Source organism: Cyanistes caeruleus, chromosome 2, assembly GCF_971803275.1.
Source record: "Cyanistes caeruleus chromosome 2, bCyaCae1.hap1.1, whole genome shotgun sequence".
Lineage (NCBI taxonomy): Eukaryota > Metazoa > Chordata > Aves > Passeriformes > Paridae > Cyanistes > Cyanistes caeruleus.
The window spans coordinates 73,682,836-73,707,614 of NC_141702.1; the positions used below are offsets into that span (position 1 = coordinate 73,682,836).

Here is a 24,779-nt window from a genome sequence, read left to right on the forward strand (position 1 = left end):
GTGCAAAACCGGATCAATCAGCCCTCAGAATTTTGTTTGTGCCAGGATCTGTGGGTTCAAACCACCTCTGTGGTTAGCATGTATCCCTCCATAAGGAACTAAAGCATTTACTGTAACCTAGATCCGTGAGTATCCATGCCCACAAACAGACACATTCTCTTACCAACACACTCGCTCCCAGCCAGGTCCACCAGCTGCAGTCTCGTTTTGACTTGCTTCATTTTCTCAGTTGCTTCAAGTTGTACTGGTGAAGAGGCTCCAGAAGAAGAGGTAGATTTACTGTCTCTCATTTTTTGTGGAAAAGTGCAGGAAGCCTCTTTATTTAGTCTCTGACTGGTTTGTTCATCTTCCCATAAAGTACCTAGTTAATGAAAAAAAAACAATAGAGAGATTCTCACTGACACTGAAAATTTAGATGGGGGAAAAATGGTGCATCGATAGGGGATGTACAGTATCTGCTGTGTCAGGCTATTCTAACAGAAGCAACGTACAAGCCAGAATCCATGGCACAGGCAGGCTGAATGACTTTTTCTATCTCATTTAAAGTTTTACTCATCAAAGTGATTGTACCAGTTGGTAAGAAACTTTGGTGTAGATTGTGTTGTATCCAATGTCCCCATTGTTCACACATCTGTGTGGAAAACAAGAAATGGGAGTCCAGTAAGGACTTTAAAGAGGCTTTCTTTAAAGTTTTAGACTGATTGCAACCAAAGTGCAATTTCAGATGCTTGGGAGCAGTAGGCTCTGAAAACTGGTTCTGTGTATTTGAAACATCACCTGCTGGTGCTCTGGAAAAAAAAAATAATCCTTATCCTGCCTCTTCTATTTTGTCCTTTGCTGCTGTTCCTTTTAGACTTCCTTCAGCCATTATATCCCACTGCAAGATCTCCACATGATGAGCTATTAGCCTCAATACTGCTATTTCCACTTGTTCAGGTGGGTTACCTACTAGTATCATTCCTCAGCAGAAGCATCTGGCTTTCTCTCTTTGCTGGGAAGGAAGACAAAGATTCTCTGGGAAAGCTGCTTTCACATTAGCTTAGCAGGAATATATGCAAAATGGATTTCCCAAAGCAGTTTGGATTTTTTTCTTAGTGTTTTGGTTTTCATCTATCTCCTTCTCTCTCCAAAAGAACAAAAGAAGAAAAGGCACATATTCTGCTGCAGGTCATAGAGACAACAGACCTCCTTGGGTGCTTAGAGCTCTAGATGGAATAGTAGAAAGCTTCCAAATGCAAAACTTGACTAAGGAGCAGACTCTGACTTGAATTACAGAGCTCTGTACTTCTCCAAGTGGGCTGCTGCTAAACCCTGAGCCAGCTCTTCACAGTTTAAGCAGAGCAGCTGTGTTGGTTTACACAGAATAAATGGCTTGACACATACAGTGTCAAACTAAGTGTTCTCACTCCTCTTCAGTTTTAGACAATGAAATTAAGAAACAGCTCTCCTCAAACAACAGATAATACTGATCAAAATGCTAAAATACCTTAATCAAACCTGAAAAACTGCTGGCTTGTCAACCCTGGCTTTAGGTGCAGAACTCATCACAGACTTTACAACAATGGCACCTGGCTTTTAATCAGGGTCCTTTCCGGCTAACCAAGGTAGGCTGTGCTGTCACACACTGCTGCAGTGAGGTCCCAGCTGCAGTTCTGCTCTGTTCCCTTACAGTGCACATGTTCACCCATGTGCTGGGACTCAAAAGCCAGAGTCTGCATTCAACAACAATTAGACATTTCTACGGAGCTTTGCTGCCAGGCAACGTGGCATGGTGGGGTGACTGCAATTAGAGGTGGTAAAGGGAGTTCTGGATTAGACAAGATGGCTATGTGCTAACGGTGCAAATACTGAGTTTAGAAAAGTACCATCAGTCTAACAACAAAAATCTGGAGCTGGCTAGAGTTAACATTGGAAATGCTGGAGCTGCAACCTGTGAAGTAACTGTGTCTTTTGGCAAGGCCCATAGGTAAGTGAGGGCACTGTTTGTTCTGCTTTGCTGATACTGTGGGTTTAATTTCTGATAGCAATCTAAGGGAAAAAATGTTAAATATTTCCCACTTTCTAAAATCATATTGTTGTTGCAGAGTATGAAGCAGATGGACCACAGCACTGAAAGCAGAGAGCCTAATTAGAACATGAGCAAAAGAAAACAGTTACCCTCAAGAGCCCCAGAAGAAACTTTTTCCTCAACCAATAAACTGGTAAGTCTTGGGGTGGTAGTGAAAAGTAGAAATATCCATGTTGCCATAGTAAATAGGAGAAGTATTCTGTCTTTTCATAAGGCCTATTATTAACAGTTCAAAAGATTCTGAATTTAAAGGACATTTTTGCCAGGCAGAGAGTAAATAATTTTAATTCTTTCTCAACCAAAAGCATGTGATGATCCCTAAAATTTATGGTTAGCTTAACCACAAACTTTGTGCGGCATGTAATTATGCATTTTAAGTGATTTAACTACTTTATTTTAGTATCTACCTTACAAAGATAGTAAATATCTTATACCTTATGACTAACTAACTTATTCATTAGCTGCCTCATATAATAACACTTCAACAACTCTGTAAGTCACAGCATGTCAAGAAAAGCTCTAAGATTTTAAGAAACTGAAAGCTCCAGTAGCATTCAAACATGAAAATGGTCTGTTATTTAAGAAGGAACGAAGAAGTTAGAAAGATGGAAAAAACTGAGGGAATGTATCAAACATTGGAAAAAGGAAGAAAAAGCAATATGAAAACCTCCCAATCCACAGACTGTTTTTCTAAAAACAACTGGCTCTAGATGTATTTTAGTAACATCCTGCTTACCAAAGTTATCTCCAAAGACAACTGTGGTTATGGTCAATGTCACTACCAGATGAGAACGAGAGGAATGAGCATGCACCAGTGTTGGGTGCGTGACTCTCAGCTGTAGGCCTTTGTTGACTAGATGCAAAAATTCAGATGCATTTTCAACAGTCCTAAGAAGTAAAGAAACAGAAAGGATATTTAACTGACTCACAGGAAAAAACACACAAAAAAGCTGACAACTTGAATGAGAACCTCAGCATTTCCACTTCCCTGCTCTTCTCCTTCTCAAAACTACTCTCAGTTTTGAGCTGCACAAACAACTGTATTACACTTTTTCAGGTGGGATAAAGATGAAAATTCAAGCCAGAAGCTGTGGTGCAGTCCTAAAAGTGCTGCAGAAGTGGCCTGCCAGCCTTGCAGGTCCAGAAGTACTGTAGCTCAGTTCTTGAAGCAACAGACATTTCTATAGCTCCACACTTGGGAAGAAAAGACACAGGTTTAGACATTGCTGGAATCTCTGGTCTTACAGAAGTAGACTTGTCCAATTTATGCTGAGGGAGCTCATTTTCTTGGGTACAGAATTAGGCAAAATCCCCCAAAATTTCTCTGGGCCTCTGGAAGTCATATTTCATATTTGGAATTAAATCCAGAATCCCTGGTAAAAAGTCCAGTTCCACTGTTCAATGAGCACAATGTCAGAATAAATAGATATAAATGTCTGTAGACCATTTATCTCAGACTATCTGTTTTCTTTTCCTGTTAAAGGAAGTACTGCAAATATGATCAAGGGCAATGACCTAGCACACATGGTGAAATAAACACAATGAATGAAATAAACTGGTTAGGTAAAGAAAAAACCCATTACGATTTTCCCTAGGTTTGCAAAGTTTAAAACAAATGAGATAAGAGTGCCTATCCTTTTCTTTCACTGTTGCCCTCTTCAATCATCACTGAAGCTAGTACACCTAAACAGTTGTTTTTTGGGGGGTATAAATTATGACTGCATATCATAATTTAATGGTTAATTACCATTAATAACTCTCATCGCAGGCCACAGGCTCGGTTCTGCATGTTCTTTTCAGCAAAAGCAAGCATGTGATAAAAGGCAATGTCTTTATGACTTAGATTTGGCTGATTTCCGTGAGAAAGTCACACCTGGCACAAAGCTGTTTTATGCTAAGAGCCATACTTGAACAGTTTAGAGACAGAAGAACAAAAGACAACAAACTATACTCAGTTAAAAGAATTTCCTCGAAAAACAAAGCAAGAGCATCTGAAGCACAGAAAAGCATTTGTTCACACCATATCTATAGGCACATAGGAGAAGCAGCCATCTAAGTGCAGTTCCCTGTGCACCCAGGGCTCCATGAGGTAAACAATCACTACAGACTTCCCCTTGAGCCAGACATGTCCGCCTCCACTGTGACACCTCTACCTCTGGGCACCCCCTGGGGATGTCTCCTGCTGTTTGACCTGGTGCCAGCAGAGAAACAGTGGCTTTAGTTCCTACAGTCAGAGCCTGACACTGGGGTGATCTGACTATTGCCTCACATCCAAGGGGGCACACATCCTGCCTTCCCCAGCCTTTAACTGCATCTTCCAGTGGCTAGTCAGCCAGGACTGGAAGGCCTGACTGGGAAGCAGCCTTGGCTAGGGTGCAGCTCCAGGCTGTTGGCTTCTGCAAGCTGCTGCTGTGAGCTGCCAAATGGTCAGTGCTCCAAGCTGCTGCCCCATCCCTGCATTTGCCAAGGAAGACAGGGCTCAGAGTGTGCTGGTCAGTGCTGGTCACCTATGGCTGGGAAGCTACAGCTGGCTTTGAAGACGAGCAACATCTCCAGCCCAGTGTGGCAAGCTTGGCACAGTAGCTCCTCCACAGCACTGACAAAAATAATATTTTAGTATAATCTCTACGACTTCATCGTGTACTATGTGTCGCACGTTCCAGAACCAGATTCTACAAAGAGAAGCCCTGTTGTGGTTACGTTAAAAATTTGATGCTGAAAGTTCTCCAAAGTCAGCCAAGTTATAAAAGAAGAAAGAAACTGAGGTTTTTGTGATTCAGTAAGATGAACATGTTAGCAGGAAAGAGACTACTGTACTTTAGTGGATATATGGAGAAGCCAATAAGACCCAGCAGGCCAATATATTCTAGATGAAATATTATCATAAATGAGGATGTGTTTTTATTCAAAGCACCATCTGTTTACTTTAGATTTTGGGCAGCTGGGTGGCCTCATTCAATGGTTCCTTTACTTTGTTTGGGTTTGTTTTTTCTTATTAACCTTTCTATGTAATTATTAATATAACCTGTTTATGAATTGGACTTTTTTCACTGCTTGCATTGTAATTGAGATACAAGTCCATATTTTTATTTATGTTTGCATTAGAATTTAGTATTAACTGATTGAGATAAGTGGCTTTTAAGAGTTTTAGTTCAAGGCGCCAGGCTCCTTAGCCATAAATTAAAATTTACAGAAATAAACATATTTTATAAAGATATTTTATTAAGCAGAAGGACAAACAAAACCTTATTGCAGCTTCTTTTTTTTTGTTTCTATGGCACAAGTCACACAGCTTCTCACCTCTCCAAAACCTATGAAAAGAGATGGGTCACCCACTAACTATGCAAAGATCCTTTGGGAACAGGCATTTTTCAAGAATAAAATTATGCCAGGCCAGCATCTTAGTTACTGAAATACCATAATTAAAAATTACTTGGAGGTTTTGATGAAACAGGGAAAGTCCAGCTCCCAGCATGCCTACGCTATGTGCACCCATCTTCACTTTCTAAGTCATATGGCCCCTTTCCTGTCTAGTCAAAGGAAAAAGATTAGCTCCTCCAAGAAAGATTCAGCACACACAGGTTAAGTTCTGCTCCCAGCCTCTTCTGGAGTTTTCCATTCCCTTGACAGCAGAAACTTAACTAGATACTAAAAGTTGGAGTAGAGTCACAGCTGGGGAAATACAAGAATAGAGATAGAGAGAAACCCACTAGTCAGCATAATACAGACAGAAAGGGCAAAAGGATTCATCACTTTAATCTCCAGTCACTTTTCATTCATTCCATGTTTTTGTGGAGCATGGAGAGTACAATCCAGCTTGCAGTCTATGGAAATTGTACTTAACCTCAAGACCAAAGAGCAGGCAAACCCCAGATACAAATGTTAATCCTTCTGAGAATATTGCAGTGCTTATTATTTCATAGAAAGAAAGGAGAGTCCTATAGCTCCCACAGTGAAGAAAACTACTTGACAATTTATCTGGGCTCCCACTTTCCTATGAGCAATTAAATTGCTAGAAAGTAGAAATCAATAAATGTGTATCACTAGGTAGAATAAAGGTATGTTTGTACAATCCTCCAGTATATTCTTGTATTTTCTGTCAAGGCTTGCTGGGAATAGCATTAAATCCACATAAACAAACTAGTGGTCTGCTTCTGTGACAATGTCCCATAGGACAAAATTATCTCCACTGATGGTGCATTTTATTTAATTGGCATGGGATGCATTTCATATCTGACTGCTAATTCCCCTTGGAAAAGTAGAGATTAGACCATGACAATTATTATAGAGAAGCAAAGAAAACCATCATGTTTCTTCAGAAACATAGAAAACACAATGCTGTTCTAAGCATTTCAATAGAGCAAGACATTTCTTTCCACAAACATTATTTACTCACTTCTTTATATGACATCTTGATAATGCACATGCTCCCTTCTGGAATCTGTTCTCATGCTGGGTGCCCACAGAGAGATGTCCAGTTTAATTCCATCACCTCTGTGGTACCACAAGTAATGTTATCCTAATTTTATTTTTTTTCTAGCTAATATTGATACCACTAATGTAAGGCCCAAAGAAAGGCCACAAAAATGGTGAAAGGCCTAGAGGGGAAGCCACATAAGCAGAAGCTGAGGTCACTTGGTCTATTCAGCCTGGAGAAGAAGAGACTGACGGGAGACCTCATTGCAGTTACAACTTCTTGTGAAGGGAAGCAGAGGGGCAGGAACCAACCTCTCCTGTGGTGATCTGAGGGAACAGCTTGAAGTTTTGTCAGGGGAGGTTTACACTGGACATTAGGAAAAAGTTCTTCACCCAGAGGAGGGCCAGGTACTAGAATGAGATTCTTGGGACTATCCTGTGCAGGGCTGGGAGTTGGACTCCATGATCTTATGAGCCCTTTCCCACTCAGGACATTTTATGATACACAACACAGCCATTCTAAAATGAAGCATCTGAAACAGATTCCCTCTTGTGAATAGATGAAATTTTATAAACACATGACTTTTAAGATCTAGTTAGCCAAGGTAAGTTTTTTATATATAACAAGAAAGCACTGTACATCTGCTTCATATGCCACACTTACGTAATGCCAAGAATCATTCCTGTGAGTACTAGAACAAATCATCGTAATGCTTAGTAAGTAAAAGAAGGCATTAAAGTAGTATAGCTGTAGCCTTAAGTACCCTAGCTCTCCCTACACTGTCAAGTTGTGTAAATAAGGATCAAACCTGACATACACCAATGCTGGGACATCTTAAAAGTGAATAGTGAGAAGCTTGGCTGCTTCTTAGCTTTTAGTTTGAAGAACCTCGATTTTCAAGACCTACCAGTTCAAATGCCAACATAACAAATCCAGCTTTAACACATCCAGTTATGAAAACAGAACATTAAGCAACATTAAGATGGGTATTTGTATTAAAAGATCACTTGAAAGCTTATTCTAATTTTTTGTAACTCCAATGCATAAAGGGAAAGCTAACACCCTCCAGATGCTTAAATATTTGCAACTGGTACATAAATTTCTATTATAATCTGTAAATTTTATAATTCAGTAAGACTGAATGGAAAAGTGCTTTGTGACTAGATTATCCCTTCTTTTTTTACAGCTGACAAGATGCCATAGATCCAGCAACAACAAAACATGCAGCAATCTTTCTGAGTGGAAGGCACTTAACAAAGGAGTATAACTCAAAGTAATTGTACAATTATTTCTGGAAGTATTTTGACATTTGCAGCCAACTGCAGTTTAATAGACTGAGCTAACAGAAACAGAACTGTTCTTTTGCATATGGTAATGACTCATTGTTTAGAAGCAATCTGGTGCCTATAATGCAGTTTTGTGACAGCTCTATGTGGTATCAACACCAGATCGTGTTTGGATGGTAGGAACAAGCCATGTACTCACTCGTGCGTCAGCAGCGGCACATCGCTCTTCCCCTCTCTGGTTGTGACAACATCACGTTTGATGCCAAACACTTTTCCGTAACTATCTTTGGCCAGAAGATCAAAAATTTCATTATTATACACTTCTACAACAGAAACCTCAACCCAGTAACTTCCTGGTGGCTTTTCTGAAATAAGCCTGGCAAATAAAAAAAAAAAAAAAGCTTAAAGATCTATTCTTTAATTTTAATATAATTAGAATCTGATACAAGTGCCTACTAAGTATCTGTAGCCATGGAATTGCCTCATCCATATACTAATGTTAACTTGAAGAATCAGAATATACAGTTTTTTAAACTTGAAGAAGTAAATAGAATTTAATTTTCCAAACAGCTGTGCCAGCTTATTTTTTTCCACTAGTCTCCCACCTTAGAATTTTTTTATACCATTTCTCTGCTGGCAGTTGTTGCACTCAGAGCTCAGAGTATAAAATCTGTCAGAGTGCAAACAATGAACAGAGATGGGAAACCATATCTGTAAGAAGTTATCTGTACACAGCCTCAGAAAATCCATAAATTAACGGCTTCTCTATTCAGGAAAGTATTTACAGTTAAGCAGTTATTCTCATACAAAATTGGTTCTTTGATTTAGCTTATACCCTTCTCCAAAACAAACAGGCTTAGCTGGAAAAACTCCTAATGGCTCTTGTACTATAACATAGCAGCATATCAGTTCAATCCTGTATTAGGTTCAACTAAAATACTCTAAGAATCTTAAAAACAACAACAGAGTGTAGTTAAAAATTTTACTATCCTTCTTCCTTGGGACTGGGTTCTAATCTGAATCCTCTTCATGTATTCCAGTTGTCAATTTTCACAGTGGAAACTTTTTGGAACTTAATCATCTTTTGGACTCCCACAACTATGGTTGAAACATCTTCAAAAATCTAATTAGAGTCTGAAAGCCACATGGACAGATAACAAACAGTAAAACTGCATAATCTTATTGTCTTAGAAAATCAGATTAAGCAGGGGAGAGACTAGAAATCTATATAAAACCTCAAATACCAAATGGTGGGCAGAGAAGCTGTAAATATTGTGAAGCTGAAATCTGTAACAATAAATACATTACAATCATTATTTCGTCCTTTCTATACAGTTTAAAGTGACTGCCACTGACAGCAAGCCTTTACTTAGTTTTTACCTGAACACTTCTTGGGTAGCTCGAGGAATAATTCCAAGTTCTGATTCCTCTTCTATGGAGAATGCTAAGTTCTCCTCTAACTGTGGTCCCAACATTGTGTATGTCTTCCCACTTCCAGTTTGTCCATAAGCCATGATACACACATTGTACCTGAAAAATAGAAGTGCTACAATTTATTTTGCCATTACCAAATGTGTCTGTTAGGTGGCAAGTCAAACTTCAAACAATTTGGAAACACAAACTTAAACAAGAAAATAAAAACACTGCCCCCAGTTTCTTTCTGCAGATCTCAAAGTCCGACAGTAATTGCTGTTCATAACATCACCTAAACAAATTTTATTTTTTAAGCAGAGTTGAAGGGATGCTTTTAAGTAGAAGTTTAAAGGATCCTTAGAGTGGGATGATTGATGCTGTTAGACCTCCTTGCCTGCCCAACCTTCAGCTTTTGTACTACCAAGCTGCTTTTTAATCAGCCCTTAACCACTGCAATTTACAGTACAGCACATTAAAGTAAACCGTTTTGGAGCTTGATTTGTGTTACAGTGCTGCAAACCACTGCACTTGTAATCCTAATAGCTGGGAACTCTTCATCTCTCATAGGCTTTTTCAGGCAGGCTCATCAGTCATAACCCTCAGAGAAGACAGCCCTAAGAATAGGAGACACAAATTTTGAACCAAGAGCACCAGTTCAGAAAGAGCATGCACACAATGACTACTCTGGGACAAAGGTGGTAGGAACTGCTCTGATAAGGACAAGTAGAAAATGAAAATGTACAATGTCAGTGCAGAGGAACAGACACCTAGGAAACATCATCTTCTGAAGTAGACAAGTAAATATGTCTAATGAACAGAACTCTGAAAATGCCTTTTGGTTGCAGTGAAAATAGTAAGGAAAGAAGAATTGTTCATAGCTGTGAGCACTGTTGTGGATTCTGTGACACAGGAATCTGAGTTGAGATGAATGAATTCTATCTAGAAACTGCGTTACTAACACAATCAGATCAAAGTCAACATCTTAAGCAAAATAAGTGGCTGGATACAGATGCATTCAGCCACAGTAGTGCTTTGTATGGAGGACTAACACTGTGCTGTGCAGCTGAAATTTTGCCCCTCCTTGGCTGTGCCTGTTCTGCTGCCTCTGCCAGCAACTCGATGTTGATCACAGTACTGTGCCAGTCAAACCTTGGAGGACATGCAGTTATGCTGACAGGACTGCTCTCTCCCTGGACTATCTCATTTGTTCAGAGATATGACATTAGCAGAATCTTCATACACAAGAAGTGCTTCACAGTTTGCAGAAACTTCTACTCTACTGGAGAGTTGCAGGAATGGGCTTGCTCCTGTTCTGCCAGGGAATAAAATTTCACTGCCTAAGCTACCTCCTCTGTGAGCAGACCTGAAACAGCTGCTTTTGATTATCTGATGCTTTTCCTCATATCAAGCACATGCCAGCATATTTCAATGAACACCCCTCATCTAATTGTTTTAAATGTATGGTTTCAGGTAATGAAATACTTATATGCATATTAAACATGCCTAGAAGCAATTATTTCAGGAGGATTATTTTGAAAGCTTTCACTTGTTAGAAAGAAATGTGGGCTGATAAGCCACACAGAAAATACCCAAGCACCCTTTCTGGGAATGTGAAGTCAAAGTTGCAGTCAATGAATGTATAGTAAGGTCCCCCCAGATTTTAGCATGCACTGCAGAGTATAAAATAGAGTATAAAATAGGAGTATAAAATAGACTATGAATCTAGTCATAGATTTGATGAAGTAAGGAGATGAGATAACTGTAATTGAAAACAAAGAGCACTACAGTAAAAATAAGTGTGATAGCAATTAGGACTGTAAATCTAAAATGAGGGATTTCTTGAAGTATTCACTGCTGACAAAACTCAGTAGAAAAGTTCCTGCTAATTTTGGTAGTTTTTACCTAGACTAACAATGAGTTATTTTCACAGTTCCACCCCTCATACACACTGCCTGGCCAGCCTGTATCTTATTGAGACTTCTAGCCCTATTTCAAAATTAAACAGATCTTTGGAACCAAAAAGGGAGCCAGATGTTTTTCCTTATGAAAAACAGAATTAGTCTTCTTAGAAGTCTCTCCTAAAGGACGTTCCTGTAGTACAGCTATTTAAATTTTCCATAATTGCTGCTGGTTGTAAGACAGTAAACATCATGGACAAAGTAGTTCTGACAAGATAAAGATGATATGATTAGAAGTTAAGTAGGCAGAGGATTTTAACATTGAAGACAGAGGTTCAATTTGGGTATCAGTCAATGGTAACTTCTCTGCCAAAGCCAAAACAGTTCTCAGTCAGCCCCACTGAGCTAAAACTGGCCACAGCAGTATCATATCTAAGTAGGTACAGAAGATAATAAATTGTTGGGGTATCAAGAGGAGAAGCAGCACAATACTTTATATTATAATAGTTATTTAATATAGTTTACTTCATTGGTGTTCTAGCTCCAGCATAAAGCTTTCAAATAGAGAAGTCTGAAGATTTTTTGACTATGATTCACCTATGTGCCCTGATATATTTCCTTCTCCATTTTATTATTATATATAACAGTTATATTCTTGTTTAGAAAAGTTCTTATTGTCAAGCTAAAATACCAATAGTTTTGTAGCATTTCTCTCCTGACAATAGTGTGGGTGTTCACTCTAGCAAAGTTACCCCTAGGAGATAACAGTGTTAAAGGAAATGAAAGGAGGAGAAATTAATTCTTTAAAATAAACAAACAAGTTGGATTCTTCAACACTGTAAAGAAAACTTATCTTACTCCCTTGTTGGCCCTATATGGCTCATGGTAAACTGTGAAGCCTGCTATATTTTGTCTTTTCTTCCTGTATATTTGTACTGAAAAATGAAACAATCCATTAAGAAAGAAAAACATAGAAAAAATAAGGAAAAGAAGAGAACGATCCCTTCTACTCAAGCTAAAAGTTGTTACAGACCACTTTGGAACCCAGACTAAAACAATCAGGAGCAGCAAAGGGGTTCAAGGTTCAGACTGAGTATGTCTGTTTCCCATTTACAGTGGAAAGGCTGCTGTGCTCATATGCACAGACTCGCCTTTCCTGAGAATCTGCTTCTGTTTAAATAGCACTTCTGGAAGAACAAGACAGGTCTTTTGTTTTCAGTAACAGAACATTTCCTAACTGAATACAAAAATCTTAGCTTTTAGGACACGTAAAAATTAGTAAGTGGGAAGTACAGCAGATCAAGGTACAGATCAGATACATCTGAAGACAAGGGATGTGTTGAACCAAGGCAAAACCATGATCGTTGCAAAAGGAAAAGCAGGGAGAGAAGGCCGTAGTTTTAAGACTTCTTTAAACTCCTGCAACCTAGTGGTCCCCTAGCTTGATCAGCTAAAGAAATGTGGTTACTCATCACTGGTAAACAAGAATAAATGCAATCTATGCCTTCCCTCAGCCAAGGAGCCCTTGGAGGCCTCTCTATGACATATGGAATTACCAGTGTTCACAGTATCTTTAGATACCTCTTCTAGGATGCTTTTAAGAAAAGGAACCTTGAAAACTTCAGTGTGCAGGCTGCTGGGAACAAGGATTGCCACTGTTCAACTATGGCACTGTGAATAGAAAGGGACTGTTTTTTCCTTTAAAGGGAGCAAAAGGTCCGTGACAACCCTACCATATAATTAAGTGGTATTGGAACAGGGATGAAAAACAAGCAGAAAGGAAGTTATGTATAAAACTCAGTTCAAGCTTCAAGGATTGTAACAATATGCACATCAAAGCTTCTTTGCAAGAGTAGCTTAAGTTGGCTCAGTACTTATGAAAAATCACACTTTATGAGCTTCAGTAGCTAGAAGTAATTTCATGTGTTTGTTAGTGCTTATTACTGATCAGTTTTGTATTCAAACCAGAATTCTGTTTTACTCCAGTGCCTGAAGGAGCAGTAGAATGACTGAGAATGCTCACTTCTGGTTCAACCAGGAATCAATCACCCCACCTCCTATGGCCTGTGCTGGACAAAAAACCAGAACAGAGAATGGCCCTGGCAGGCTTTTTTGTTCACGGTTAACACACTGTTGGAAAAAATGTATCTTACAATGTCTGCAACTGGACAAGTTTTAAAACGTAACCTAAAGAACACAAAGCAAAAAGACATCTTCCATAAGAAGCATCAGTTTGACAGAAGCAGATCAGAGGAAAAAAGTGGGTTTTTTTAATTTTTATGAATTTGTCGGTTCTGCTAAATTTTGTAAACTGTATTTTCACTGTTTATAAAAGGGAATGATATTCACTTGGTGCTGAGTAGAAAGGAAACAGGAAAATGGAACTGCAAAGCCATAAAATTTGACTAGATCATCATTATTAAGTTGTTTTTTTTTAAATTGAGTAATCAATAGATTACTGTGCTTTAGCTTTCTTACTGCAACCTTTTAACTTACCCATCCAGGAGAGATGTTAGCAAAGGGGCCACATCTGCAAATACTGCATCTTGAGACTCCAAATCATTGTAAACTCTGAGGAACAAAGTGCAATGATTAACCAAAGAAAAAATATAAATGCTGTCACAAGAATACAGACTATAGAAACTGTAGGCCAGTGACAAAATCTGCGACCTGATGACATTTGTGTGTCAGAGAATTGAAAATTAGAACTCTAATGTTCTCTCACAAATTTTGGGAGCAGCTGTTGTGTGTTTTGAGGAGAACACATAGGTGCACCCTTGTGGATTTCTGAGTTCATCCTAAACCTCCTGCCTGGCCCTCTGGCACACAGAGTCTTTTTTTTAGGCTGTACTGGATCCCTGTAACTTTCCGCCTACTAGAATGTCAAATAGCCCTGCTGCCCAGGCTTCCTGTGTGTCACTTTATGGAAGACATGGTCAGGTTGTACTACCCCTTAGATGTGGGTAAAGTTTGGGGGAGGAAAAAAAAAAAGGTAGAGACTGCAAACTTGCTGAGGACTTGTCTCAGAAGACTCAGTGGCACAGCAGAAATTAGAATGCTCCTGAAGGTCATATTTAAGCATTATCTTTGTGAGCAATATCAGTCAAGGTATTTCCATCCCCAACCCTGATGAGCTACCTACTCTGAAATCAACACTTTTAACTCAAGAGAAGACTTTCTTTTACATAATGATGTGGAGTACAGACCTTTTTAAACAGAGCGGAAGACAATTAAATTGCATGAGTTATTTCACCTCTTAGAAAAGAAAAATGACAGTTCAGTACTTGGGCCAATACAATGATGCCTAAAACAACTCCATATGTTTTTTGAATGTGAGGAAAAAAAAATCCCCAACAGTTACCTTCAAAGAAATCTTTACTCCAACCTTTTCAGGTTTGTACAACATAAAATCAAAACCTGAAAACAGGAAATCATCAGAGAGAGGAAATTCTGATCATAAAAACATGGATATCCTAATTCATTGATTTCTTCTGTAGCACACCAAAAATGTATCTTCCCCAAGATTACAGCCTTCAGCATCCATTGTTTATACAAGATGAACAGAATCTAAAACATGAATGTCATTACCCACAGTTAAATATTTGAGGTATGAATGTTTATCTTTTTTTAAAATTTCCTTTTCTGGTATATTTTTGTGGGGGTTTTTTTGTTGTTATTTATTTTTTTTGGTTGTTTGTTTTGTTGGGTTTTTTTGGTCTAGCTCTGTTTTCCAAGAGGTGATATATGCTCTTTATAGCTCACAGCAAAATGACTAATTAGGAATTAGAAATTTTGGTAGCAACAAACATTACAAAGTGAAGTCACTTCTCTGTGTATAGAGTACACTTCACTTAACAATATCCTACAGATTGTACAGGATACTACACAGTTAACTGAAAAAAGACAAAGCGTGCTCTTCAGCATTTAGTCAAGCCTCTTTGTATACCTGACCATGATCTGTCTGGTACAGTCTATAGACTACACAAAAAGGGTTTTTGTATTCATGCTCTCCATAAATAAGATTATACAGAGGGATCACTGATAAACAGATGCAGAACTGGAGCCAATGCACTGGACTCAGCATTTTTCCTGACAACACCCAGAGGAGGGAGCAAGAAACAATATGGTGGCCAGAGACACAATAATTCATCTCTGTGCTTTATCCAAATCCTTAAAAGCTCTATACTGGCCTCAAAACTGAAATATGAGTTGAATCTCTGTTTCAAAAAAAATATTATTAGAATTAGCATTCAGTTTCTTTCTGTTTCTTGCTAAATTCTTGGCCCGGAGCAACATCCTGTGGCAATGTGTTCCACAGACTAATTGTAAGCTGCATGAAAATGTACCCTTTTTCATCAGGAAAGGAGCACTTGTCTGGCTTGATAGTCAAATACTGCTTGTATTGCCATTCCACTGAAGTGCCATCATAGTGCACTGAGAAACCAACAAACATGCAGCAATGTGGCACAGTTCAGACCAGGAGGACACAGGCACTGAATACTCTGTCCCTGCTTTGCATGCACATGAGCATATGCTTCAGTAAACTTTACACATCCAAACTGCAAGGTCAATATAAAAGAGCAAAAGCACTTCCAAACACTTTTCTCTGCTTCATCTATCATCTGCAATTGATGAAATATTCATTAGCAACCAGTTCTCCATCTTAACTAACTAGGTCTCTAACTCAGTATGTGCAGAAATATTTTTTTCTTTGCACATCAAAACATCTCAGAACTACTACGCAAATTAAAAAAAAAAAAAATACTAAGAAAGGCATTTTAAAGGATTAATGCATTCACAGTTGATGACTTTTGTTGTCTGAGAAAGCAAACACATTGCTACTAGCCACAACCCAGGCTAGAATCAATCAGTCTTAGCAGTTCATTAAGTTGAATCACAGAATCAATTAGCTTGGAAAAGGCCTCCAAGGCCATCATGTCCAGCCTTTGACTGAACTGCCACCTTGCCAACTAACCCATAGCAGTAGGTGTCACATCTTTCCCTGAACACTTCCAGGGATGGTGACTCCACCACCTCCCTGAGCAGCCTGCTAAAACACCCTTTCTGTGAAGAAAATCTTCCTGATGCCCAACCTGAACACAGGCTGGACACACACCTAAGCCCTAGTGCAGCCTGAGGCCATTTCTTCCAAGTACAGCCACAGCTGAGGTCAGTACAGCTGTGTCAGGGTCAGGCTCCGGTAGCTGATCCCAGGAAAGGCATGTGATTCCATGTTACAGTAACTATTCAAATATTTACTCAACTTCCTAAAGGGGTTTTACTGCCACTACTTAGCTGCTGTGGTTCAAATGCTATCCATACTGAAATAAAGTGGTTTAAAGTAGTCTTGAACTAGTTTATGCTACACTATAACCACAGCCTTGGCTGAAGCATGGACACCCACTTCATTAGCTATCTGAAACTATGAAAGATGCTGCAAATCCAAAGAATCTCTTTCTAAAACCCCATGTATTTTTACCAGAATGATAGACTTGCCCCTGTGTACTGATTAATGTGAATTTCACATTGAAAATTTTGAGCTTCCTTTTTATTTTGCTAACTGATTTGCCAATAAAATTATAAAAGCATAACATGTTGAAAGCTGGAATTTTCTTCCTGAGTTGAAATCAAATATTTTGACATTTATTAGTTCCATAAAACATTGCTAAAAAAATAAACATTTTAGAGTTCATATGAAACATATGCTTTTCTGTTTATATAAAAATAGCTGCACTGGGACACTAAAAAAACATTCCTGGAGAACTACATTCTTTGGGGGATTTACATTTTTTAACCCTTTTCCTGATTACCAGGATCTATACCACATTTCCAGAATCACAGCACCTCTGGTGTCCTGTGTCAATACCATTAACTGTGCTGCTCCACGGAGTTGAATTCCAGCATTATTCTGTGTTTACTTCAGCTGGTATGGCTGGGTTAGGTACAACTGAAGAGTGAAAGGAATTACTTTGAGTAGCTTAGCAACATGTGAGGGGGCCTTGTACCTTAAGAGATCTCATATGCCTTGAATCCAAGAAGTCCTATAATCTGTGGGATCAGTAAAGCTTCCCCAAGAACTGCATTATCTCAGGGCTTTTCAGGTTACTGGTGGTGTAGGCTTGGTGACCTACATGACAGCAGTCCTCACTATCCTGTGAGTAGAAAACTGAAGCATTTTGAGGAACGCATTGAGGAAAGGGTCAACAACTAATAATGTTTAGCAAACCTACAGGAATTTTGGCTGAACAGGCTCAGACACTAAGTTTAAACCAGGACAGATAATTCATGCTGGGTACATCTGACCTTAAATCAAGTTTTGCCTTCAAGCAAGAAAGCATGAAATAGTTCTCCTGTATTCTGTTTCCAGAGGGTTTTGCTTCATGGTTCCTGAGTCATTGCAGTATTTAGATGCAAAGTTTGCATTTGAAAGAGGAATTAGGTTAAAAATTTGTATTTCCTCATTTAAAGAGTTCTCATTGTATTATTTAACTCCTCAGTCCTGTTTTCAGAGGTCCAGGTCAGCACCATTTTGAGAGAACAGAAGTCACCCTTCAGCCTAACTCCCAGCAGTTTTCTGTCTCACTGGCAGTGACTCTGGTGTCTCATTAAAGTCCTTATCACAAATGGCGCATTCAAAATCCAATCCATCTCTGGATTTTTGAGCATCTAATATGGAAAGTAGTCACACTGTAGCCTTTCCCTTGGGGAGCACTGATTCCCATGCCACTGCTCTGCCTTGCTGTCTCTGGTCAGGCTGTTCAAACATCAACTCATACAAGTGCTCAGTCCAGCTTCTGACAAAGTCATGCTCTATGTCTAATGCTGAAATCTTGCAATCCGCCTCAATTCATAGAACCATCAAATTGTCTGGGTTTTAAGGAACCTTTAAAGGTCACCAAGTCCAATCCCCCTACAATGAGCAGGGACATCAACCTAGATCAGGTTGCTCAGAGTCCCATATCACCTGACCTCAGATGTTTCCAGGAATCTGATATCTAGTCTCTCTCTGGGAAACCTATTCCAGCATTTCACCGCATTCATTGTGAAAATATTCTTCCTTATACCTAGTCTCAAATGACCCTCTTTTAGTTTGAAACCATTTAAAACCTGTTCCTATTGCAACAGGCCCTACTAAAAAGTTTGCCCCCATTTTCTTATGAGCTCCCTTTAGGTACTGGAAGGCAAACAACACTTCCTTACTTTTAAAACATTCTGCTACCTTGCAACATTGCAAGGATCAGGACAGCTACTCAGATCATGAAAAGAGTCAAGTAAGTTTCTATACAGGTTTCAAGCTTAGCTGTATCTGTAGTCTTTACTGAGAGGGAAGACTGTTGTCTATTCCGTGAAATGCATTTTTCTGTCTTGAGAAGAATAAAATTATCACATTAAATAAACCCCAAGAGTTTTTCCTTCTGCCTCCTCTGCTCAAAAAACCCTCCCAAAAAGAGAACTACCCTCTAGCTAATGCCTACTAAAAAATTAGTCTTCACTACACAAATGTTCCAGCAATTCAGATTTCCAGAATGCCACACAGGACTACCCACCTGTCAAACTGAAAAGTCTTGTTTACTGAGGCATGACCAGGACGACTACACTTGACAAGGACGGTTTCCTAAGAGAAGAAAGCAAATTATCTGTAGTTAATATCACAGGCACACACAAAACCAAATGTGCATCAAACCTAATCAGATATCAGGTGACAGCTTTAAGGATCATGAAGTCCAAGGCCCTTCTCCAGCAGCCAATTCATGGGGCTTTAGAGCACGTATAATGCAGGGAAGTTACAAAACTGTAAGAAAGGCTCTCAAAACCCCTTCCGATTATTAAACAACAGCCAACACAAAACACACACTTAAGTTCAAGAGAAAGATCCAAACCCTTACCTGAACTTTTTATTGGACCTAGAAAGTCACAGCCAAGTAAATGCAAGCTCCCCTACAACTGCCACTACAGGCACAAAAAAAATTGCAAAAAAGAGCTCTTTTTTTATTGTTGGGCAAATTTTCACAGTGCCTTTTCAGGCAGATTTCATAGATAGCTCTGTCTAGAAATAAGCAGAAGATGCACATTTTATTAAATAACATTCTAGTCCACCACTAAGAGACAGAGCTGCACTACAACAATCTGTAGAATTCCATGAATTTTTAGTGGAATCCACTTTCCAGATGAGTTATACAGTAACTTTGTAAGTCTGACAAATATGTAAGCAGCTCTTTAAACTATTACCAGAGTACAATCACAGCAGTCTGATGTGGCTTAGCTAGTAAATTCTGTGCTCTTCTGCTCGTCATGGCAAATGTTCCTTAATTGCTGAGAAAAGCAAAGAAAAAAGATACAGGGGCTTACAATAACTTGGATGGAAGCTCTCCAGCACACAAAATATTTCATCAAATTCAAGGAGATTTTATAGCTTACTAACCTGTGGTTACATTACTGCATTTGATGGGAGTGCTGAAATTCCTAATGTGCTTCAGACAAGTAGGTTGGAGTGCTGAACTAGTGGCCTTCAAATGAGTGTTGCCACAGACTGAAGTTATAAAGAGCTGAGCAAATAACAATCACATAACAGTATGTCCAGCATGTAAAAGGCTAATAAAAATCACATTTGTCCTTTGAGTTTATGAGTATTTCTACCTCTATGGAGAAGAGAAATGTGTAATTATCAAACTAATAATGACAAAACACTTACTCTACAGAATGAGCTATGTTACCCACCCCAGTACTGGCAGATTTAGCTGAGTACAGATGTCAGTACAGCACTGCTACAAAATGGCCTGACACTAAAATTCTAATAGGATCAGTAACCAACAGGACCCAGGGGAAGGAAAAAGGAAAAAAACTGAAAAATATAGAGAATGACAGAATACATTTCTGATTTGGATACCAAATTTACTTGCAGACCAGCTTGCTCTAAGTGAAAGTGAAAAAAAGAGAAAAAACCTCCATTTGCATAACACCGAAACAAAGGAATTGACTGTTAATAGGCAGAAGTTTCATATGAGCATTTGTAATGACCACATCCAGTCAGGTTTTGAAGATCTCTAAAGGAGGAGATCCAGACCCTCTCTGGGCAACCTGTGCCAGTGTTTGACTATCCTCACAGCTTCTTCTCAGGCTGAATTTCCTGTATTTCAGACTGCACTCATTCCCCCTAGGGCTGTCACCACCAGAAAGAGTCCGTGCATTCAAGACCTCCTCATCCACTCATTTCCTCAGATAGTGACAATACCAGCACTGTTCAGTTTCCTAATCTGTGTGGAGCGGTTCAACCTGATGTGTGGTGTGTACTCACTCTCCACGGTTATTGCACAGCAAGCTTCAGAAGAAACACTCAGACAGTTGTTAATGTTATGTTGAGAAGCTGAGCATACACAAGACAGCAAAAAGAAAACTTCAAAAATCTTCAACTCAAAAACTGAAATGCAATACTGTTCCGTACATCTAGTAAAATCTTAAGGTTTTTTTAGACTTAAAATCAGAATAGTATTTCTCTAGACAAGATAAACAATATGTTGGAAAAGACTATATGTCTTAAGAATTATATGAATTTCTAAACAAATAAACAACAACAACAAAAAAAAACAAACAAAAAAACCCCACTCAGACTAAGTGTAAGTCATGTAGTCTTCATGGATCTGTTTCTCAAATGCGGCTCTGCTTTCTAGCACAATCATGGCAAATAATTTCCTGGTTATGCTACACACAAAAGTATTTTCAGGAAAAAAATCTGGAGAGACAGTCATGACCTAAAAAGCAAAACTAATAAACTCAGCATCTCTATCACTTACAGTGTTCCTTCACCTTGATCTAAAATTTCCTTTAAATCATTGTCTGGGAAATGGTTAACTTGTTTCCAGAAATACAATAATTGACTGTGTCGCAACTAAAAGCTCAATAATAAGTCAAGCCTGATATTCTAATCTGAAAATTGCACATTTATCCGAGCCACAAGCATAACAGCTTCAGTTGTTAACCGCAAAGCAAACAGGCAATAAACATTGTTTTCCTTCACTTTTGTAAGATAAGTCTAAATCGACTGCTTTTTGTAAGAAGGATTCTTGCAACATTTTTTTTCTTCTTAAAGATAAAGTCAGGTTAAGAAACTAACAAAAATACTTCAGGTGTTTGATCAAAACTCTGAAGTATTTTAACTAAATAAATGTCAAGGCAAACCAATAAAACATTTGAAGTCTACGTTATGTTTTCAAAAACAGTATTTTGCAAATTTCATTTCTCAATCAAGCCCGTGCTTATATTTATATTCCTGAAATATTTCATAAGATTAACATATTAAAGGTCACTCTTTCATACAAACTAAAACTCATAAATTGGCAAGTAAGTAAGCAGATACTGCCTTGCCTGTATAACATATCAATAGTGTAATAAATCAGATATCTATATGAAATAATCTAAAACCTAAATATTGCCTAACTTCCTCCTTATGCAATAAAATTTAATGGGTCAGAAATGGCTGCAGTATTTTATAGTACAATAAATGTGCCAGGATATCCAGAATACTATGTCTACCATTACAGATCCCTGTTTTTTTATCTCCTGACATATTTACTCTGTCTTCATCTCTTTATGAGCTCCATTAGTTACCTAGTTGCACACATATAGACATAGATATGGATGTATATATAATTATCCATATAATGCAAGAGAGATCTGCCTAATGAAACTATAATTTGGGAGATTTAAATGCATAACATACTGTAGGTCACTTCAGCATTATTTTAAGCACTACACTATAAAAGAGAATTTGGCTCATCACCATGTAAGTAACAGTGAGCAGCCAAGTAAGAACCATGGCAGCTATGAAATTAAAACCCAAGTTGATACTTTGACCTTAGCTCACACTGCTGCACCTTTTAAAATTTTATATCTTGGTAAATGGCCTCAATTAATGCTGGAATGTCATCTGGATTTGCAACCTCAATGACCATTCTTCCTCCAATGGATCTAAGCCAGAATACTTTAATATGCTTGACTGCAGCACCACATAGGCTGCTGTGGTTCATCAGGTATCAGATTTCTGTCCTAATGCATTAGCTGTGTTGCAATAGTAAAATTTTAAAAAGGCCTGACATATTTTTAGAAATAGCTACAGCACACACAAGTGGCTCAAAGGGACTGACAGCAGGAAGTCAGCAGCAGTTTGACTGTTGCAAATATTCAACCTCCAGTCAGAGGGCAGCTGCCCCAGAAGAATCTCCAAGCTATTACCTCTACAAAGAGTCAGGATGAAAATGGCACAAACCACCTGCTATTGCACCCATGAGCAATCAAATCTGAGTACCAGATGAGCCTGTTGTTTTGGTTTTTTTCAAACTCATGATTCTCCTGCCTCTCTTGTTTCTTCTTCTAGTATCTATGAATGTGCTGTTGAATCCCACCATCAAATACTCACATCATCAGCTGCATATGCCGCTTTTTCTGAAAAGTTTCTTTGCCTATAAGGGAAGAAAAAAACATCAATAGGGGAAAAAGAGGCACCTTTCAAACCATAAGTGTTCCACTTAGCTGAGAAAAAAAAACAATGTTTAAAGTGTCTGTTAACTGCACACTGTCTGAAAAGTACCTTTCAGAATTGCCACTATTATTGTACCCTATGTACACACTAACACTGCAGTTAATTTTAAATAAACAAAGTGCAATCAAGCAAAATAATCTGCTTTTAGAAAAGACATTTAGAACAAACCAAATTAAGATGAATGCACATGCATACTATTATTCTGAGATTGTTGCATGAGCTCATAACAAGAGGCTTTCACTTTAGAAAATTAAAGTGAAAATCGCCTTCCTTTCAGGTATTTGTCCTGATTTTGAATCCATGATTAGTCCAAACACTGACTGGGATTACTGAAGGGTGTAAATCTATTTATGTGTGCAAGTTTTTGGAGAATCAATCCATAGTTTTACAGACAGTTTTATTTAAATTATTTTTTGATACATTAAGAAAAGTTACCCTTGACATTTGTTTGTTTGGCCCAGTCCATCCTGTTTTACACTGCAAGTCAGTACCTGATTGCACTATTTCATATTGCAACAAAAAAGTGAGTGGGTTCCTTCCCAGGTATACCAAGCACAGGTTAATGCAAGTTTCAACTCCTGGCTTCTGAAATATCTTGTCTGTTATTTTTGACATTGTTTTAATTAAAACAATCCTTTTTTATGTAAGATTTGCCAAAAATTCATAAACATTAAAACACTGAATGTACTCTTTTAGAATTACCAGGCAATAAAAAAAAGCCCCAAATCAGCTATTTAGTGATAAAGCCAATGATAACGTTACCAGTTTCTAGCCACCCACCTAGTTTTCCCCTTCTTTCTTTCTTTCTTTGTATACATTTCAATCCCTACTTTCTTTCATGTTAGTCATCTATGGAGAATTCAGCCTGTTAAGCAGATACTTGCATCTAATCCCTCTTTTCCTTTTGGATCTTGGAATGTTTTGACACATCAGTTACAGTAAACATTTTATAAATTAGGGATACAGAGCCAAATTAGACTGAAATGGAATCACCAATGTTTGTGGTGACAGGCAGTGTGTTCTATAGCATTACAAAACAATTGTAATGCTGAGTGTTTCGCTACCCACGACTTTTGGCAGCTCTCACATTACTGCATCCCAGAATTTGTATAGGATAGTGAATACACTCTAAACTGATTGCAGCTGTGTTACTTCTGCCAAGCCAAGGATAATCCTGGCTTGGCAGAACAACTATGGCTTTCTATTGAGATGGACATACTTTTAGGCAGGGGGATGAACGGCTAGAGCCAATTTAGCAGGAGAAAGAAAACAGCAATTGTCTCCCCACACACATAAAACCAGAAAAATCAAGGACAAAGCTGTTCTCACATAAACATAACTATTGTATTCTCTGTATTTTAATTATGAATCAGATAGGATCTAACACAACCAGAAGAGATTACCTGTCTTGTGATAGCGAATGTCCAGCAGCATCATCAAAAGGTAGCAAAGGTCGAATCCTGCAATGGACTCTGATATTTCCTCTCAGTTCCTGGGATAAAAATATTAATCTGTATTTAACACAAGTTACTGGAGAGGATAAAAACACTGAAATTTGTCAAACAGATATGAAAATGTTTAAGAAAGCCAGTGTTTACCACATCATAGACCTAGACTCTGTGGGGAGAAAAACAGAATCAATATAATTTGTATTAGTAAGGTAGGAGAAAGTACTTGAGGAAGTATGAGCTCTTCAGAGCTCTTCAGAGCACTGGCATTGTATAGCCCTCTCCAGCTCCCATGGACAAAAAAAAAAACCAACTCTGAGCCATTTTTCCCTTCCCCTCTTTTTTTTTTCTTCCTCCTTACTTGAGCTTTTGCAGCTCAATAATACCTGTATTAACTCAACAGACAACATTATACACTCCATTTCTCTTCCACCAGTCCCAAGGAAGATAAGGAATATAAAATATGTTGTATATTTTCCTCTCCACTGTGTTCCTACATGATTAAAAAACCAGTACCTGATTTTTCACTCTAGACCATTTTAGACTTATCTCTTCCATTTTGTTAGTGATCAGTTCTCATTTTTTATGACTGAACATAGCTTGTCTGTGAGGACTACTGACCACCACTATTAACACCCCAATGCTCTAGAGAATACCCTTTCAGTAAACTGCAACACAACGCAAAATTTAGAAGGTAAGTACTTTTTAACAAA

At 38.4% G+C, this 24,779-nt stretch overlaps 1 protein-coding gene and 1 long non-coding RNA gene across 4 annotated transcripts in view; one reads left to right on the plus strand and one right to left on the minus strand.

Moving 5' to 3' along the window:
- KIF25 (kinesin family member 25) overlaps positions 1–24,779 on the minus strand; it is a 41,221-nt gene that overhangs the window by 3,899 nt on the left and 12,543 nt on the right. For all 3 annotated transcript variants that reach the window (XM_086877938.1, XM_086877939.1, XM_023923679.2), the window contains exons 6-13: positions 24,022–24,110; positions 22,496–22,538; positions 18,630–18,697; positions 13,579–13,653; positions 9,152–9,301; positions 7,971–8,147; positions 2,805–2,956; positions 164–361 (exon numbers count right to left, since the gene is read on the minus strand). In XM_086877938.1, coding sequence (XP_086734064.1) covers positions 164–361; positions 2,805–2,956; positions 7,971–8,147; positions 9,152–9,301; positions 13,579–13,653; positions 18,630–18,697; positions 22,496–22,538; positions 24,022–24,110 — 952 coding nt within the window. The remainder of the gene's footprint in view (positions 1–163; positions 362–2,804; positions 2,957–7,970; positions 8,148–9,151; positions 9,302–13,578; positions 13,654–18,629; positions 18,698–22,495; positions 22,539–24,021; positions 24,111–24,779) is intronic.
- Positions 1,428–9,087, plus strand: LOC111926917 (uncharacterized). Its single transcript, XR_002863267.2, has 3 exons — positions 1,428–1,966; positions 2,085–2,201; positions 7,672–9,087. It is a non-coding gene; the product is annotated as an uncharacterized LOC111926917 (long non-coding RNA).